At 39.4% G+C, this 17,479-nt stretch overlaps 1 protein-coding gene across 4 annotated transcripts in view; it reads left to right on the top strand.

Annotated features, from left to right (window-relative positions):
* WAC (WW domain containing adaptor with coiled-coil) overlaps positions 1 to 17,479 on the top strand; it is a 46,849-nt gene that overhangs the window by 1,852 nt on the left and 27,518 nt on the right. For all 4 annotated transcript variants that reach the window (XM_080975300.1, XM_080975299.1, XM_080975301.1 and 1 more), the window contains exon 3: positions 1,049 to 1,244. In XM_080975300.1, coding sequence (XP_080831426.1) covers positions 1,049 to 1,244 — 196 coding nt within the window. The remainder of the gene's footprint in view (positions 1 to 1,048; positions 1,245 to 17,479) is intronic.

The raw sequence follows: 17,479 nt of genomic DNA, 5'->3' as shown, positions 1-17,479 counted from the left end.
GGGAAATGGCCGGAGTGAAGCAGTGTGTGTGGGAAACATTTGAGGCTTTCCCTTTGTCATCTCCCCAGTGTTAAAAGGATTGGGAGGGCTGGAGGTGTAAATGTGGTCATTTACAGTGGGTTATTTGACCAACTACACTTATATACTTGAGTGATCAGATGAAAGAGGCAGCTTTGACAACTGGAGGCTGCAGTCAGTGACAGCACATCTAATGTAAACATTCATCACACAGCCTTGTGAAAAGGGGCAGATGGAAAGAGACCCTGTTGTGTTTCCTATAACACAAGGTGGTGTGGATGCTACAAAGCTGCACATTCCACTCGTACTACTACAAAATCTATCAAGCCCTTTGATTCTTTTGCCAGAAATTTCCCCGCTCTTTAAAGTGTGTAACAATTAATCTCAGTTCATAGTGGTACCACTGGTTAACATTTACTATTTGGTTAGATTGTGTGGGATATATTTTTAAGGGGGGAAATGGAGAGGATGTGTTATTGAAACTGGTATCAAATGCCTTAAAGATTTTTCAGTGTCACCTTTATATGGTAAAATATATTCTCCATTTAGTAAATAAATAGAAACATCCTCCATACTGCAGATGAAATAATTCTGTTGGACAGTATGCATAGTCCAAGGTGTTTCAGCCAAGGTGGTACTTAAGACTTATTTGAGACTAGTCTCCCATTAAACACAATGGAATATACATAGTTATGATGTAGCACATCAAAAATGAGCTTGACTTGGTTGAAGATAGGCATCGTGTTAATTGTACTACTCTGAATAAATCCCAATACTGTATTGGAAATAGAATGCTTGTAATAGATTGGAATTAGGGTTGAAAAACCCAGAATTACTTGCTATTAAGTTTGTAAAATGACATAGCACTAGTTAGGATCTAGACAATTGTGAAACTAGTTCCATGGCTTAAGAGGATTTCTAGGCTTGATTTATTTTGGACAGCAGCTTCTCCATGCTGCATGGCAAACTGTTTTAAAAAAATATATTTCAAAACACAGCTTGAGAAATCTGTACCTGTTATTTCTTTCAGGCTCTTAAATACTCATCAAAGAGTCACCCCAGTGGTGGTGATCACCGGCATGACAAGATGCGAGACACCACAGACCCTTCACCACCAAATAAAATGTTGCGGCGATCTGATAGCCCTGAAAACAAGTATGGTGACAACACTGGACACAGTAAAGCTAAAAGCATGCATACTCACAGAGTTAGAGAAAGGGATGGTGGTGAGTTAAACTTTAACTGATTTGTATTCAAAATACTGCTAGTAATTGAAATAAATCTTGCACCAAAACAAAGCACATTCATTGAGGTGAAGAATTTACCTCACCATTATTTCAGTTCATTCACAACACTGCCACAGGTTCCATATCCCTGTGTTAGGGGGCTTTAGACCTGGCTGCTTTTGTTGTCTAGTCAGAACGGCTTCATAAACCTGGGCTTTTTGTAGAAACTGCCCACCAGTGCAATCTAGCATGGTGGTGTTTGAAGGAAATGATACTGTGTCTTTTGGTAGGCAGGCCTTCATGTGCCTCATATAAAATTTGTTCTTCCCGATAAGTACAGTTTACAAAAGAGACAGTGTAGTGTAATGGCCCTGTACTGGAGGTATCTGGCTTCAGATACCCTTACTCAAGCTTAAAGCTTGCTGGATGGTCTTGGGAAGCTACACATCTCACTCAGCCAAACCTTGCATTCAGGGAAATTATGAAGATAATGGGGTTTACCATAAATACTCTGAAAAGAGCTATATGTCGAAAGATAGGGATACAAATGTTATGAATAAAATAAAGTGAACAATTAGTGAAGTAAACAACACATAAAACAAATTTTTAATGCAGTGAGTTAACACAGTTCTTGGTTTTATTAAACAAAATTTATATACCATGTTATTGTAATAAAACCTATTACGTGGTTATTTGAGATTTGCAAGTATAGAAATAACAGTAATTCCATGAAGCATTTTCTTTCATGCTAAGGCTACTACAAATCAGCATTTAAGTTTCTTGGGACAGTGAGGAGGTTTTTGTTTTTGACAAATTATCATGTTGGGTATCCTTACTGTCACACAGCTATCATATTGTTGTAGTTAAATGCTCTGATAATGACTGCACCTAGTGCTATAGAAGAAGAAACTTTTCAGGTTCTGTTATATTTCATATTTGCCACTGCACTTTGAAGGTTGTAATTGACAGCCCAAATCCTGTTCTTATCTATAGCTGTTGTGATGAATGGACAACTACAGTGCCATCTTGCATGAAGTGTAACTACATCTCAAGAAGTCTGATTCTAAAAAGAGAAAGTCTCATTCCAATACTCCACTGGAGATTCTCACTAATGCTGGATGAATGGGGTTGCTTCTGAAACTGTATGGGATTGTGTATGTCCCATGTCCCCACCTTCTCCTTGCCCCTTACTCCCTGTTCCCGAGGTTTTCCTGCGATGTTCATGGGTAGTGTTAGGACTTTCCTCCAGTACTGGAATAGCAGTGATGGAGCTGCTGATCTGGTAAAGACAGCATCTGCCTACAGGCCTGTGATGCTTTTCTGCCACACTATAGTAGAGTAATGGGCCTTTAGTAGTTTTTACTAGAGGTGTGCAACTGCAAAATTCAACTTGTATCTGTAGCTTTGAGAAGTCGCCAATTCTGTTAAATTGGATATGATAAAAAATCAAGCTCTCTTTTCTTTCTCTTAACTATTATGGGGAATCAAAAAATGTCCATAACCACCTCCCCCTTCACAGAAGTGGATGGGGTTTTCAGGCACAGCAGCCCCTCCAGAGTGGATTTTTTGTATTTTTTAATGCATTTTTACAACTTATAAATACATCATACAATATTCATCATTCGCTTGTCCTTGGACTTCCCAGTCCATCTCTCCATGGCATTCTAGGTAGTCTTTTGTCAGCTGCATAATCTATTATTCCACCCAATTTCATCTCAAATCTTCCTTTATTTAATGTTATCTGCTGCTCATATTTTCATTCCTAATTGTAGGTTGAATTGACTATTATACCCTCTAAGATACTCTCTAAAACACTTTGAAGAGTGGATCCAGAGTGGATTAAGCCTGCCAATTTAGAGGCAGATGCATCCGGGAATTTTAAAAGTTTGTTAAAAGAAAAAAATCCTGTTATTTTCTGCCAGGTGTGGTTGCAATTTGCAGGCATGCTCCCTGCTTTGGTGGGGGTGAAATTGCCAAATTTCAGCTGCAGTAATTCCCCTTCAAAGCCATGATTTTTACTATTTTGGGGTGGTTGTGGTAGGAATCATAACATGGTAGCTGTGGTGGAGAAACACCCCCAGGAAAGACTGCAGTGGGTAAAATATCACCCTGAAAGGATTTTATTACACCTAGGGTCATTGGTAGATTTGGGGTGGGCTTCTGCCCCCATCAATGATTTTTTGGGATATAGCCTTTTCTTTTTGTGACATATCACCATTGACTTGCATAGAGAAGGGGTGTTGGCACTGGGGGGGAAATAGCATAGGTTAAAATAAACAGCATAGATTGAAATGAGCAGCAATTTTTAATGGTTTCTTGAACATTCCCCCCCCCCCCCATTGGTGTGCTCTGGAAAATAATTAATTGTGATTAAAATCTAGACCTCTTCTTCAAAGTGAAAGATTCTCCTTGCCCTCCTGCCCCCTCCCCATCTGAGCTTAGTGTTTCTCTAGTCAGCTTGGCTTTACAGTGGTACCTCTAGTTATGAACTTAATTCGTTCCAGAGGTCCGTTCTTAACCTGAAACTGTTCTTAACTAGAGGCGTGCTTTTGCTAATGGGGCCTCTTGCTGCTGCCGCGCCACTGGCACATGAGTTCCATTCTCATCCTAGGGCAAAGTTCTCAACTCGAGGTAACTCTTCCAGGTTAGCGGAGTTTGTAACCTGAAGCGTTTGTAACTCGAGGTACCGCTGTACTTAATAATAATAATAATAATAATAATAATAATAATAACAACAACAACAACATGCACTTTAAAAATGCAGTGCTTTAAGGGCAACTGAGTCCACAAAGTGAGTTGAGACTTTAGGGAGTCCGTCATCTGACTCAAAGTGCCTTAACAGTGCAGTTTGACTTGGGACTATGAAAAGCTCACACAGATCACCCCTTTTTGACTCATAATTTTGGAGGTACACAGAGATGATGCACATCTCCAGTATTTACCTTTTAAATGCACCTGTGTCACGGATCCATGCTTCAAGGTATTAGATGTTTAGACTTGCATGGATTCTTCATTCACAATATCAGTGACTTGTTCATCTTTGGTTAGAAAATAGGGGTAGCAGTATTAAAATATAAGGTAATGTGTTATATTTGCCAATATCTTAGTACCGAACGTCAAGAATGTTTCTGTGGGGAGCTTCATTTTTAAAGGATGGTATGCAATTGTGACTTTACTAGCTAGCATCAGTAGAATGGGGAGGGAGACAATTTTAAGGGAGCTGAGTAACTCTCTGCAGCAGATTTAGGAGGATCACCAAAAATTACTTCCCTCTCTGTTCTGTTGATGGATCCCTTCAATCAGTGGGCAGTCACCATTGTATATAGTACCACCGTGGGAATCATCTTGCTCCCATAGTCCATGTAGAAATTAATACAGATCATCTTGATCAATTTGCTTGGAAGTAAACTCAAAGGTAGTAAATGTGTGCTTGTCATTTTAAAAATAGTAGAATAAATTTAATCTTGGGGGTATTCATCCTTTCCAGAAAATAACATGAGGCCTAAACTTCAGTTGCTTGCAATTCAAATGGCTTGCTCTTAATGTTGAACCCCATTTTGAAACTGAGATACTGGTATGATCACTTTGTACCTGGAGCAGGGGCACGTCTTTCTTGAAAATGCCTTTCCTTGGCTAGAACTTGGAAGGAACGTACTGTACTGGGTAGGTGGGGTATAAACTTGAAAATATGAAAATTGGGGGAAGGTAGCAGAAGCTGTTAGGTTGAACAGCCACTCTAGAAGTATATTGATTTATTTGGTTGTGCAGTAGTACCCAAGTGGGCTCTTGCATGTTTCCTCGTTGACAGGAATGAGTGTGAAGCTTTGTATGTGACCATGTTGGGTGTAAAAAAGGAGGACTTTGATGTTACTGCCTCTTGGAGACCTTTGTGGGGTCCCTGAAAGTTCTGTGTCATATAAAAACCACAAGAGACACTAATTGAATGCCTGATCATGGGGCGGTTTCCTAGTGGATTAGCTTCCCGATGATGATGGTAATAATTATTTAATTTGTTTGTCTGTTTGCTTGCTTACCACCCACCTGACCAGGTTACCCAGCCACTCTGCAGCTTCCAACAAATTAAAGCACACTAAGACATTAAACATTAAAAGCTTCCCTATACATGTACAGTGCTACCTTCAGATGTCTTCTAAAAGTAAGATAGTTGTTTATTTCCTTGGCATCTGATGGGAGGGTGTTCCCCAGGGCTGGTGCGACTATTGAGAAGGCCCTCTTTCTGGTTCCCTGTTACCTCACTTTTTGCAGTGAGGGAACTGCCAGAAGGCCCTCGGAGCTGAATTTCAGTGTCCAGGCTGAATGCTAGATTTAATTTTTCATAATTCTTAACATAATTTATTTAGAACAGAATGGTAGTTATAATAGTAGGCAGGAAAGTTTGATAAATCTGGAGGTCATCCTTTGAAATGTTAAGTTGTTTAACATGGCTGTTCTGATCTTCATTTGCACTTGAATGAATTAAGTCTAATTTTATATCCATTGAACTTGTTAGAACTTATTTGTAAGAGTAGACATGTTTAGGATTTAGCTGTCAGACATTTTTCGATTTTGGCTTTAGTTGAATTAATTTTTAAAATGGATTATATAAACATATAAAGAAAAATATATTGTCTTCAGTTAACTCCATCCTTTAAAAATTATTGAAAACTAAATATCAAGTATTAATAAAATTATAAAACAAAGACAAATGTAATCTTCATAAATTCATATTGACATAATTGCCAATAAGCACAGACCAAACAAAATAGACAAAATTAATACTTGTTGGGCTATTTGTATTTTTATTCTGCCAGGAAAATAGATGTAGCATTTGCTTTCTGTAAATCAGGTAAGTTAATTCTGCTGGGCAAATTTAGTTTTGTAGCTATTGTCACTTAGTGACTAAAAAGTTTGAATCATAGAGATTGCCTTTCTGTAAGCTAAACTTTTAGACTTAGAGAGTTCTCAAACTCAAGATTCAGTTTATGACACAGCTAATCTTCTCAGCCTAGCTTCCCTCCCCCTCTTATTGCACAAATTATTAATGTGGAAATATTAAGCCTCAATGCCTTTTTGTGCCATTGAACTTAACATTTTTGCTTAATCTTGGGAAATGATGTAGACCTCTTGAAAATCTTTATAATTTGTCCCAAGGCAAGATTTCAGGTTCAAGTTATCTGTACAGTGGTACCTCGGGTTACAGGCGCTTCAGGTTACAGACTCCGCTAACCCAGAAATAGTACCTCGGGTTAAGAACTTTGCTTCAGGATGAGAACAGAAATCGTGCTCTGGCGGCGTGGCAGCAGCAGGAGGCCCCATTAGCTAAAGTGGTGCTTCAGGTTAAGAACAGTTTCAGGTTAAGAACGGACCTCCGGAATGAATTAAATTCTTAACCCGAGGTACCACTGTATATGCATGGGAAATTTAGGACTCCTTTCAAGCAGCAGCCATCCATACGCATAAAAAGCCTCTAACAAAGTTCAGAGGCCCATCCTAGAGCAACAGCCCAAAATGTGTGGAGGGCTGTTATTGGAATGTGGTTTTGACCCTCACCCCAATGCCAAAGCAGAAGCAGTTTATGCTCATGCCAAGTTTGGTTTTTAATCTCATTTTTTAAAACTCTTATTTATATTAAAAATGATGCGTAGCTGTTGAATATCGTAAAGGGGTGTGTGTGTATTGATCCACGAGTAAAAACAAGCTTCTATGTGCAAACCTTGTATCTGGCAGGCACATGTGTTGGATACAGTGCTGTTGCACTAACTAATGATTGTTACTGGTCCATCAAAGATGATGGTGACTGATCACTTGTTTAGAGAGAAAAGCAGTGAAAGAGCACTTGTTTAGAGAGAAGCATTCTGGTGATGAGTACTTTTAGAGTGGCTGCTGCTAATCACATTTTAGGTCATATAGGCAAGTACACCAGTGGATATAGCTGCACATTCTTCAAGGTTTTTGGATCAGCAGCAGTATTTTCTTCTCCAGTGCAAAGAGAGTATGAGTATTAAATATACTTAAGGACAATTTCAAATAATATCCCTTACAAAGCATTCCCTAAAAGAAGAGCTGCCAATTTGTTGCTTTGGCAAAACATTGATCTGTGCCATTTTTTTTCCAACTCCAGAAGTTATACAAGATATAAGTAGGGATGTATTGCTTTTCTATAAAATTAAAATGGACAGCTTCCAGAGATTAAACATGTAATATAGCAAAAACTATTATAATGTCCAAACCATCATTAAACCTACCAGTTATTAAACACACAGAGAGATCAATATATATAAAATAGGAATCTGGTTAGGATGTTTACAGGCTTGATCCCAGAGAAGTCTCATATTATAAAAGGTGTTCCCTAAGCTTTCCTGGACCATTTCGTGTGGATTTTAAGGCTCAAAACCAAATTGAAATTCAACTAATTGGCTTCCAGGACTGTCCCCATATGTTTAAAGTAATTGGATCATAGTGGACTAACTGTATAAAAACTGTGTGTTTATATTGCTTAGTCTCGGTAGTAAAAAGTTCGTGTTGGTTTGTCTGACGTTTCTGAAAACGAAGATGGTTTGTTTGATTTTAATTAAGAAATTTGCCATCTTGCAGTTCTTTAATTACTAGTAGTAAAATCACTTCTATATATGTTGGAAATGGTTCAATGAAATCTCATCTGTATCTGGTAAATCATGGCCTCAATTTCCAAAACTTCTTTCACTTATTGTTCAACTAATCCAGTGTATTACTATGCCTAGCAGATTTGCAGAATGGTTCCATTGCGTTTCTGTTTTTTCTCAGTATTTCATATAGCATATGTTTTATTACCTCTGGTGCTAGCTGCCATTTTGCAATGATCTATAATGTGCATCTCAATATAATGGAGAACATATTTGACTTACAATAAAAAGGACATAATATTCTTTGTCCTGCAAGTGGACATCTAGACCCTTTCCAAAAACTTTGACCCATCCCAGTGCAAGAGCAGAAGCATTTTGTGCTGTACTACAGAAATGGTCTTGAAATTATCCCTTTCTGAAATTTCCCCCCCACCCCAAATTTTATTGATTTTCTCCAACCCTTTCTGAAATGTTATATTGAAGAATAACTTAAAAACAGACAAGTTTGATTGCCTGTGCAATCAAAACTTCTGCTTATAAAAATACTTGTGTCTAGCACTTGAGTTGCTGAACAGCTGTAGAGTAGAGTGTGTATGATTTTAATTAAACACAGGGAAGACAGGATGCTGGTGATCATGGGTTCCTGCAATATCAGATTATGCAGCTTGTTCTGGGCAGAGTTGTGGTCCCTCTGAAGCAGCTCATGTACAGATTTGGGATACTCTCTAACTTAGCGTTTTCCTTGGATGCACAGGTAGCAGTGGCTATCAGGGGTGCCTTTCCCTAGCTACAGCTTGTTCACTAGCATGATTTCCTAAAGAAGGTTGGCCTGGTATTCGTTACTCAAAGCATAGTTTGGTTACTTCCAGACTAGATTACTGTAATGCTGTCTATATGCCTTTGAAAACCAGAGACTTCACTTAGAACAAAATACAGCTGCCAGACCCCCCCCCCACCCCCCTTGGAGAAAATGGATGGGAAAAGATGGTTATTTGGGAATACAGTTGGGCAGGCAGGAAGGTTAAGTTCCCACGTGTGACTTCTTACTGGTATTTAGTTGTGAGATCTATCCAGGCTTGAACTAAGGCACTTGCCAGCAACATTTTCGGTTTGGTAAATTAGAACTCCCCACATCTCCTTAACTAGGAAACAATGCTTTGTGAAACAATGCTTTGCAGCCTGATTCCATGCAGAATTAGACAGAATGTCTTGCCAGAGTGGTGCATGCTTTAGTTATCTCCCACTTGGACTACTGCAAGCTCTACGTTGGACTACTGTGCTCTACGTTGGGCTACCTTTGAAGGTGACTCGGAAACTGCAGCTAATCCAGAATGCAGCAGCAATACTGATGACTGGGAGTGGCCACCAAGACCATATCACACAGGTCCTGAAAGACCTAGATTGGCTCCCAGTACGTTTCCAAGAACAATTTAAAGTGTTGGTACTGACCTTTAAAGCCCTAAACGGCCTCGGCCTAGTATACGTGAAGGAGCATCTCCATCCCCACCCTTCAGCCCAGACACTGAAGTCCAGCTCTGAGGGCCTTCTGGCGGTTCCCTCCCTGCGAGGTTACAGGGAACCAGGCAGAGGGCTTTCTTGGTAGTGGCGCCCGTCCTGTGGAAGCCCTCTCATCACATGTCAAGGAAATAAACAACTGTCTGGCTTTTAGAAGACATCTGAAGGCAGCCCTGTTTAGGGAGGTTTTTAATGTTTGATGTTTTATTATGCTTTTCATTCTGTTGGGAACTATGGCTTTAGGTGCACCTAATCTGCATAGGATTGGATTGCTAGCACAGCCAGGTGATGGAGGCTGTTAGCAATGAGTGCATTTGTGTTGGGTCGGGAGGGAGCTGTACCCTGCTCTTAGTAGACAAAGGCAGTTAGTAGCCCATACATTGAATCTAGGATGAAGGAGGGGATACCTGACATTTTAACTGGACTGCAAGAGACAGGTCCTCAAAATAAACAGTTGTTTTGGACATAATGCTAAGTGCTACATAAACTAGCAGAAGCGAATTGCAAGCTCACAAATTCACCCCTCTTCCAGCATTGCTATGAGAAGGAGATTGGAAGCATCTGTTTCCTGTTTTAAGCTAACTGCACTACATCATGTCTGAACTGGCGAAACACTGATTAAACATGGTTTTGTTACAAATCATAAACCACAGTTTGATTCTGATTTGTTTCAACAAGCCATCATTTAATGTTGTGTCCAAAACATGTCATTCATTGTCAACAGCATATTTGGAGGTTGTGCCATTTAGCTGAGCCCTAGCAGTGGCAAAAGAAAGAACATAAAAACAGACATCTTTCTGTGTTTGGGAGGGAGCTTGTGCAAGAGAAAGGGAATGGCTGTACAGAGGTAGGTATTAAAGAGGACCTGAAACGGGTGTGGTGCAACATTCACCAGCCTAACAGAAGGCATGCCTAAAAACTATACTGTTGGCATCTGTGGCCATCCTCCCATCATTCCATTCAGAAGCATGGGTGTTTGGCCATGAATTGGGGGAATAAAATTAACAAAAGTTTGGCAGAACATGTTGCTTGCTGTGTCTGTAATAATTTTGCTTAGTTCTGCATTAAAACAAATTAAGTTATGTTATGTTTAAAATCCAGATATTGAATAAAGACATTTTAATTGGCTTGGGGTCTGTCTCTCCTATGTGTTGGTTTTCATAAAAAAATAATACCTGCTGAGTTAGGAGTATACATTAATGTAAATGTGCATAGACATGCAGATTCAACAGTACAATCCTATGCATGTTTACCTTAAAGTAAGTCCCACCATGTTGAATGTACTAATTCAAGGTAAATTTGCATGAGAGTGAGCCTTTAATAGTAGAATAGTTGGACATAGACAATAAAGAAATAATACAGCTAGACAAATCTACAATTTTTGCTGTCTAAACTGGAATAATTTTTAAAGCAAGGGCCTTGTCTGTTTTAGAAGCTAGAACAGAGATGAGCAAAATCTGGAGCTGCAGTTCATTCCTTTCTCGTGAACTTGATTAAGTTTAAGCCTCTACCTTCTGCTGATGGCGGTGGGGGCTATTAAGATGGGCCTTCCCCATGAGTTTTACGGATCTGGTTGCTTTCTGACATATTTTGGGGTTTTCCTAATGTTCTTGGTGTTCTTGGTTAAACCATAGGAAATCATGGTTTGTAGATGCTCTCTTTTGTATTATAAACCGTATTCATCTCTGTATTCTGAGGATTTGAAAGTGAAGAAATAAGCACGTTGTTGGCTAGAGAGCAAATTATGGAGAACAGATTAAATCTGTAAGAAACTGATGGCAAAGAACATGCTATATCTCTGACACTATTGTGTCTGCTTTATGTTGTCTAGAGGAGTTGTCCTGTGTGGCAAAAGGTCTGTTGCAATCTTGCCAGCAGGGCGAAGAAGTCTGTGCCAAATTTGCAATAAACAGTACAAATAATCACACTTTGATTCAGTGGCTATTAGAGTGGTGGTCACAAAAGATTTCTCTGGTTGGTCTTGTTGGGTACTTTTCAGCTTGTGCAACCTGAGGATATGGACAAGTTGTTTGGAAAGATGAGAGCTACCACATGCACTCTTGATCCTTAACCTTCCTGGCTTATTAAATCTGTCAGGCAGTTGGTTCAGATAAGATAGTAAATCCTTTATTGTGGGAGGGAGAAGTTCTAATGACCCTGAAGGAGGCTGCAGTGAAAAATCATCTAACACATAATTTACTCCCCTCCACATGTTTTTTCTTCATGTTATCAGTATAATTGTGTTGTGTGTGTCATTTTGTTGCCATTGCTTAGCAGTGATTTGACTCCTAATTGTCTACTTCATATTGCCAGAAATCTACCAGTAAATTCCTATTTACCTTTGGTCCATCATGTATTGAATTTTCCTTACCTGGTTAAGGTGATGAACATGTGATGACAATATTGCACTAGGTTTTCTTGGATGAAACTGATAATTGGGATCCTTTCCAATCTGGTTTCCAGGCTTGGTTTTGGAACTGAAACTGCTTGGTTGCCTTGGTAGTGGTTGTTTACTGGGTGATAAAATGGGGGGCGGGGAGTTGGCATTCGTCTGTCTGGAGACAATGGAGTGTACCTCCATGGTTGATGTCAAACCACACAGAAGTGACCTAGGGGCACAAGCCTGGGCAGTGTGTATGGAGGAGGTCCTGGGCTATCCAGAAGACAGAACCTCTGATGTGGTCTAAAGGAATTAAAGCAATACGTTTGGCACCAGCTTGGCTGCAAGGGTTGCTAGGAGGTGGTGTACAAGGTGCAATCCAGCTGTTTTAGGGACTTCACTTCGGATTTGTGTAGGATTTATTCCTTAGCCTTTTCTTCTTCCAAAGATACCTCACAAAGCAGCAGAGGTTTAGGATCAGAGTTTTCCTTCTCCTGGGTGAGCTACTTTCCCAGGTTGACAAGTCCCATCTGCCCCTCACTTCCCTCTGCAGCACGTGCAGAAACCTCCTTCTTGACTGTAGGACCCACTATTGGTCTCATCTACTCAATTCACTGGAGCCTGTCTTTGCATGCAGGGGAAGTCCCTAGTTCACCTGGTTTAGCTGGCCTGTTGCATCAGTTTCCTCGGGTGTGGCCACTGCCACATGCTGACAGCTTCTAGGAGCCAGAGGTGAGAGTAGAGTGCCAGATGGGAACCAAAGGTAGACACCCCAGAAGGAGCATGACATGTCCCCTACAAGAGGTATTATCTCTCACTTAATGCCCCATATACCCCTCCCGCAAACCCCTGGGAAGTGTATCCCTGTTAATTCCCTTAGTCCTCTTGGTAGCTTTTGATGCCATCAGCCATTGTATCCTTCTGGGTTATTTCTCCAGGTTAGGAGTGGGGAGTCCTGTTCTGAAGTGTGTGCTCCAGAACATCATGCTGGGAGACTGCTAACATGACCGTTGGCCTGTGGGATGGTATTTCAGCCTGTCTTCCATGTTTTAACATCTACATGAAACAGATGGAAGATGCTTTCTAATCTCAGGGAAGCAATGGAAATACTGAATTGTAGACAGGCAGCTAGATGAGGGTGAACAAACTGACAATCTGGACAAGATGAAATAATCATGGATTAGGTATTCTGTCTGTTCTGGAGGTGCTTGCAGTCCCACTGAAGCATCACGTTTGAAGTTTAGGAGTTCTCTTAGGCTCAGATATGTGCTGGATACTAAGGTGCAGGCAGTGACCATGAGTGATCTTTACTGATTCTGTCCTGAATGCAGACTGTGTCATTTCCAGGAGAAATTAGACCTAGTGTCAATCATTCATGCTCTTGTCAGCACCCTGTTGAATTATTACAATGCACTCTACATGGAGCTGCCATTGAGTACAGTCTGAAAGCTACTGTTGGTTCACAATGTGGCTGCCCAGATTCTGACAGAGTGCTTGTTTATATTGCTTTCAGGTTCAATTTAAGGTGCTGACTTTGATCTTTTAAAAATCCCTAAATAATGTGGGACCAGACTATATTGGGAATCACATTCTTCCATATGAACCTGCTTGGGACTTTAACACCACTTCATAGATTTCTTTTGGTTCTGCTGCTGTCTGAAATAGGTTATATGAGGACCCAGGAAAATGTGGTTTGGCAGAATAACCTCACCACACCCCTTTCAGTGGGCAGTGAAGATTATTTTAAGCAAGTTTTTGTAAGATTCTGACTTTATCAAGTGTTTTGCTGCTATTTTTAAATGCTTGACTGTGGTTTTGCTATAATTTATTGTGGCTGCCAGTGATTATTTTATCTCTGTATTATGTTTGAGCAGCCTTGTGTGCATGGTTCAGTAATATAAATAATAAGCATTCTGAGAATGTTTTCCTGCCTTGTACATTTAACACATACCAGTGAGCCATGGGAAGATGATGAAATCATCCCATTCATGAATTGGAAGTTATGTTACTGGGTTCTGGTAAGGTGAAATGCTTCAGCAGATGCATGTGAGGCAGAACTTGGTACAGAGTAAGATAGTTGAAAGTAGGAAGCGGTAGCATAATACTAAAATGTCACTTATTTTTCTACTTGACTAGATGTACTGCTTGGGAAAGAAACTGGGCTACTTGCATTCTTCCTTTCTTGTATTTCTTACCTTTATCTAGAAGATGCTTGGCAAACATTTGTTGCCTTTGCTTTACCAAGGGTGCCTGTACCAAGCATATCTCTTATATATAATTCAGGGGAATCTTTTCGTTTCCTTGCCTGTTCTCTGTTGAAGTTCCTCCCAACCTTAATCTTTACCCTGCACTTATAAGCATGTATGTACACAGCCAGAGGGAAGAACAAGCCCATGCTGCTGTGAGAAATATACTGTGTTTTCTAAACAACTGCTTAGGTGGAGTCTCTCCATCCTGAAGAGAAGCATTACAATTATTTAATTATGCATACATGCATATATACCCCGCCCATCTGGCTGGGTTGTCCCAGCCACTCTGGGCAGCTTCCAACACACATAAAAATAATAATAAAACATCAAACATGAATAGTAACAATCTAATCCAATATAAAAAGTCATAGTAAGTTTAAAATAAACAATTTATATCAAATAAAGCAGTATTATAGAATCCAATAGTAAATAGTAAAATTAAACATCAGCACATAATAATTAAACAGTTTACACCTACCAGTTACAATAAAGAATTACTAATCTATAATCAGTAAAAAATTACAGCAAATCACAATGCATAAAATACTACAAAACCATGTAAAATGATCAAATTGAGAAACAAGGACACACAACTTACAAAATTATTTTTTAAAAATATCTCTGAACTCCTCTTTTCCCAGCTGCTTTTGCTGCTCTCAAAAGTCATGGTCTGATAGACTCCCAGGGCTGGAGGGTGGGGCAAGGCAGATGGAAAAGCCATTGCCTGCAGAAAGTCTCTCTCCTCTCAGTACTATGGTAGTATAGGATCTATAGTCTCCCTCTCTACCCCCTCAGTATAGAATAGCATTAAGAGCTCTTGCTGTGCCCTCTCTCCATGTCAACCCTTGGGAAACTGGGTTAGCATTCACGGGGTGAGGTGACATTTATGGTTCAGGCATTTTTGTAAAACCCAACAGTACAGGAAAACATAGTGCTACTATGGCTCCCACATTTCCAGAGCAATGCAAATTTTGAGCCCTGTAAATGGTGTCTTTACGGCCACTGATAAAACATAGTGGTATCCTTTCACTATTTTTCTACCAAGAGAAAGTTTACTTGTGCAACAGTGACAGAACTGCTGTGATCATCTGTAGAGGATGCTTATTAAGCTAAGTATTAAAATAAGTGCTTTGTTTTAGGTTTGGATTACTAATATACAGTTGACTCGCAACTTCTGTGGGAGTTACTTTCCATGTATGGCATGTAAAGCTGAAATAACCCTGAATCTGCCCCCACCCAAGCATCCCTACCTTTCTGAAGCTGGCGGTCTGAACAGGCCTTTGCCCTCCATGCAATGTGGAGAGCTTTTAAACTGTCTGCACATTTGTGCATTTAAAATGTTCACTATTAACTGGCCAGCCACCAAGTGTGTAAAGCTGTGATTGTGGAAGTTAAATGCCATGCAGGGTGCAAGTTGGCTATTACATTTGAAGGCTATATTTGGTGAGGTCCAAAACTTTTGGAGAGGATGCTTTTGTTCTTTCTCCTAGTTCTTGGCATTGGCTTACTTCGAGAGAATTCAAGATGCTGCTCTCATTCTTTCAATAGAGAGCATTTGTTTTAAAGTCATACCTCGGGTTAAATATGCTTCAGGTTGAGCGTTTTCAGGTTATGCTCCGTGGCAACCTGAAAGTAACGGAATGTGTTACTTCTGGGTTTCGCCGCTTGCACATGCGCAGACGCTCAAAATGACGTCATGTGCGGAAGTGGCGAATTGTGACCTGCGCACGCGCAGATGCGGGATGTGTTCGCTTCAGGATGCGAACAGGGCTCCGGAACTGATCCCGTTCGCATCTAGAGGTATCATTGTATTTATAGCATAAAAGCATTTCTGGATACTACATAAGGTGGTAAAAAATAAAATTAGAAGTTTGGATAACTTAATGCGGGGGTAGGGAACTTCTGGCCTATGGGCCTCATTAGGCCTACCGGGTTTTTCTGTTTCACTTGCAATGCCATTTTGGGCAAGCCATGCCTATTTGCCCTATACCTGATGTCACATCTTAGGAAATGTATGCTTGCAATACAAACACTATTTACTAAAATAATGCAAAATTGTAGTTTACATGTGATAGGCATTCAAAATTAGAAAACATAAGCTACGTGAGGTATGTTCATTCGCTTATTTTTTCAGTTTTGTTAATGTTTTATCAATTATAAATGCCTTATTGATTTGTTAAACATATAATATGACTTATGCTGTAATTCTGATGTTTTGCTTATTTATAATATATATATTATATGTATTATAAATATTATATATATGTGTGTGTGTGTGTGTCTATATCTATATCTATATCTATCTATCTATCTATCTATATATATACATATTATAAATATAATACAAATTGCAATTGTTTTACTGATGATTTGTTAATTATATGATTTATGCTGTAATTGTGATGTTCTAGGAGGTTACTATTACTGTTTCTAAGCCGCTTTGGGATTCATTTGAATGGAAAGCGGCATAGAAATACAATGAATCAGCAGTCAAATCAGGTGTGCAGCAAGTAACAGTCTGGCTCAGCCAAAATGAGATTTGAAGGCACTGCTGATCAGAGGTGGTTGCTGATTGCCTGGTCTTGAGGAGAGCTTTGCAAGACTTCACAAGACTTGATAGTCTGCTGTTCGTTGGGTCTTGTGAAGCCCTTTGCACTACACTGAGATTGAATTGATTATTTTATAGGCCTGTCATATAACTGGGTTCTTTATATTGGTGATTACAAGACTAATTAAGTTATTTGATTAAAAAATACCGCTATAAGTATGTGATGAAAGTTGTGTAGGAACACAGAAAATAAGATGCAAGCAAATATGGTTGACTTGTATTCAGTTTATGCAGCAGAGTGGAGAAATGATAGTGCTTCTGTAGTGTTTTTGTTTTGATGACTCAGCAACTGCGTCAGTAACGGTGTGTTGTAATGTTGTTTAGCAATTAGCAGGTTTAATATTCAGCATTTCCAGTAATTATTGGAGAAGAAATATAAAAGCTACCTACCTGAAATTCATTTTTATAACTTCTGTTTTTGAACACGATACCTTAACATTTTAAAAATACTAGTCTGTTTAGACATGCTTACAAATAATAAAGAAAAACTGGTAGTCTTGAAAATGTGGCTTGAACAGTTCACCTGACTTGGCTCTGGCCTAGAAGCCTCACCAAAAGCTTCTACTAACTCTTGTGTCTTTTTCTTGGCATCAGTGGGAACAAAGTTAGTTAATACAACGTTGTGCTCTCTGGACTTTTATCTAGTGGTTGCTATGTTTCATAAAACTCTTTATATACCTTCTGTACAAAAGCAGCACATTTACCTTTTTACTTCTGTACTATTTTTAATGCTTTTCCAGGTTTTATCATTTAAGTGTTCTGATATTTTATGGGATTGCAATATTAAACCTATAGACGTGTTTATAGAAATCAGCTTAAAGTAATTTAAGACTGCAATCATCTGCACACTTACAAGTAAGCTTGTGCAACACAGTTGGGTT

The sequence above is a fragment of the Podarcis pityusensis genome (assembly GCF_964106645.2).
Source record: "Podarcis pityusensis genome assembly, chromosome: 12".
In the NCBI taxonomy this organism is placed as follows: Eukaryota; Metazoa; Chordata; class Lepidosauria; order Squamata; family Lacertidae; genus Podarcis; species Podarcis pityusensis.
This window is presented reverse-complemented; position numbering and strand designations above follow the sequence as displayed.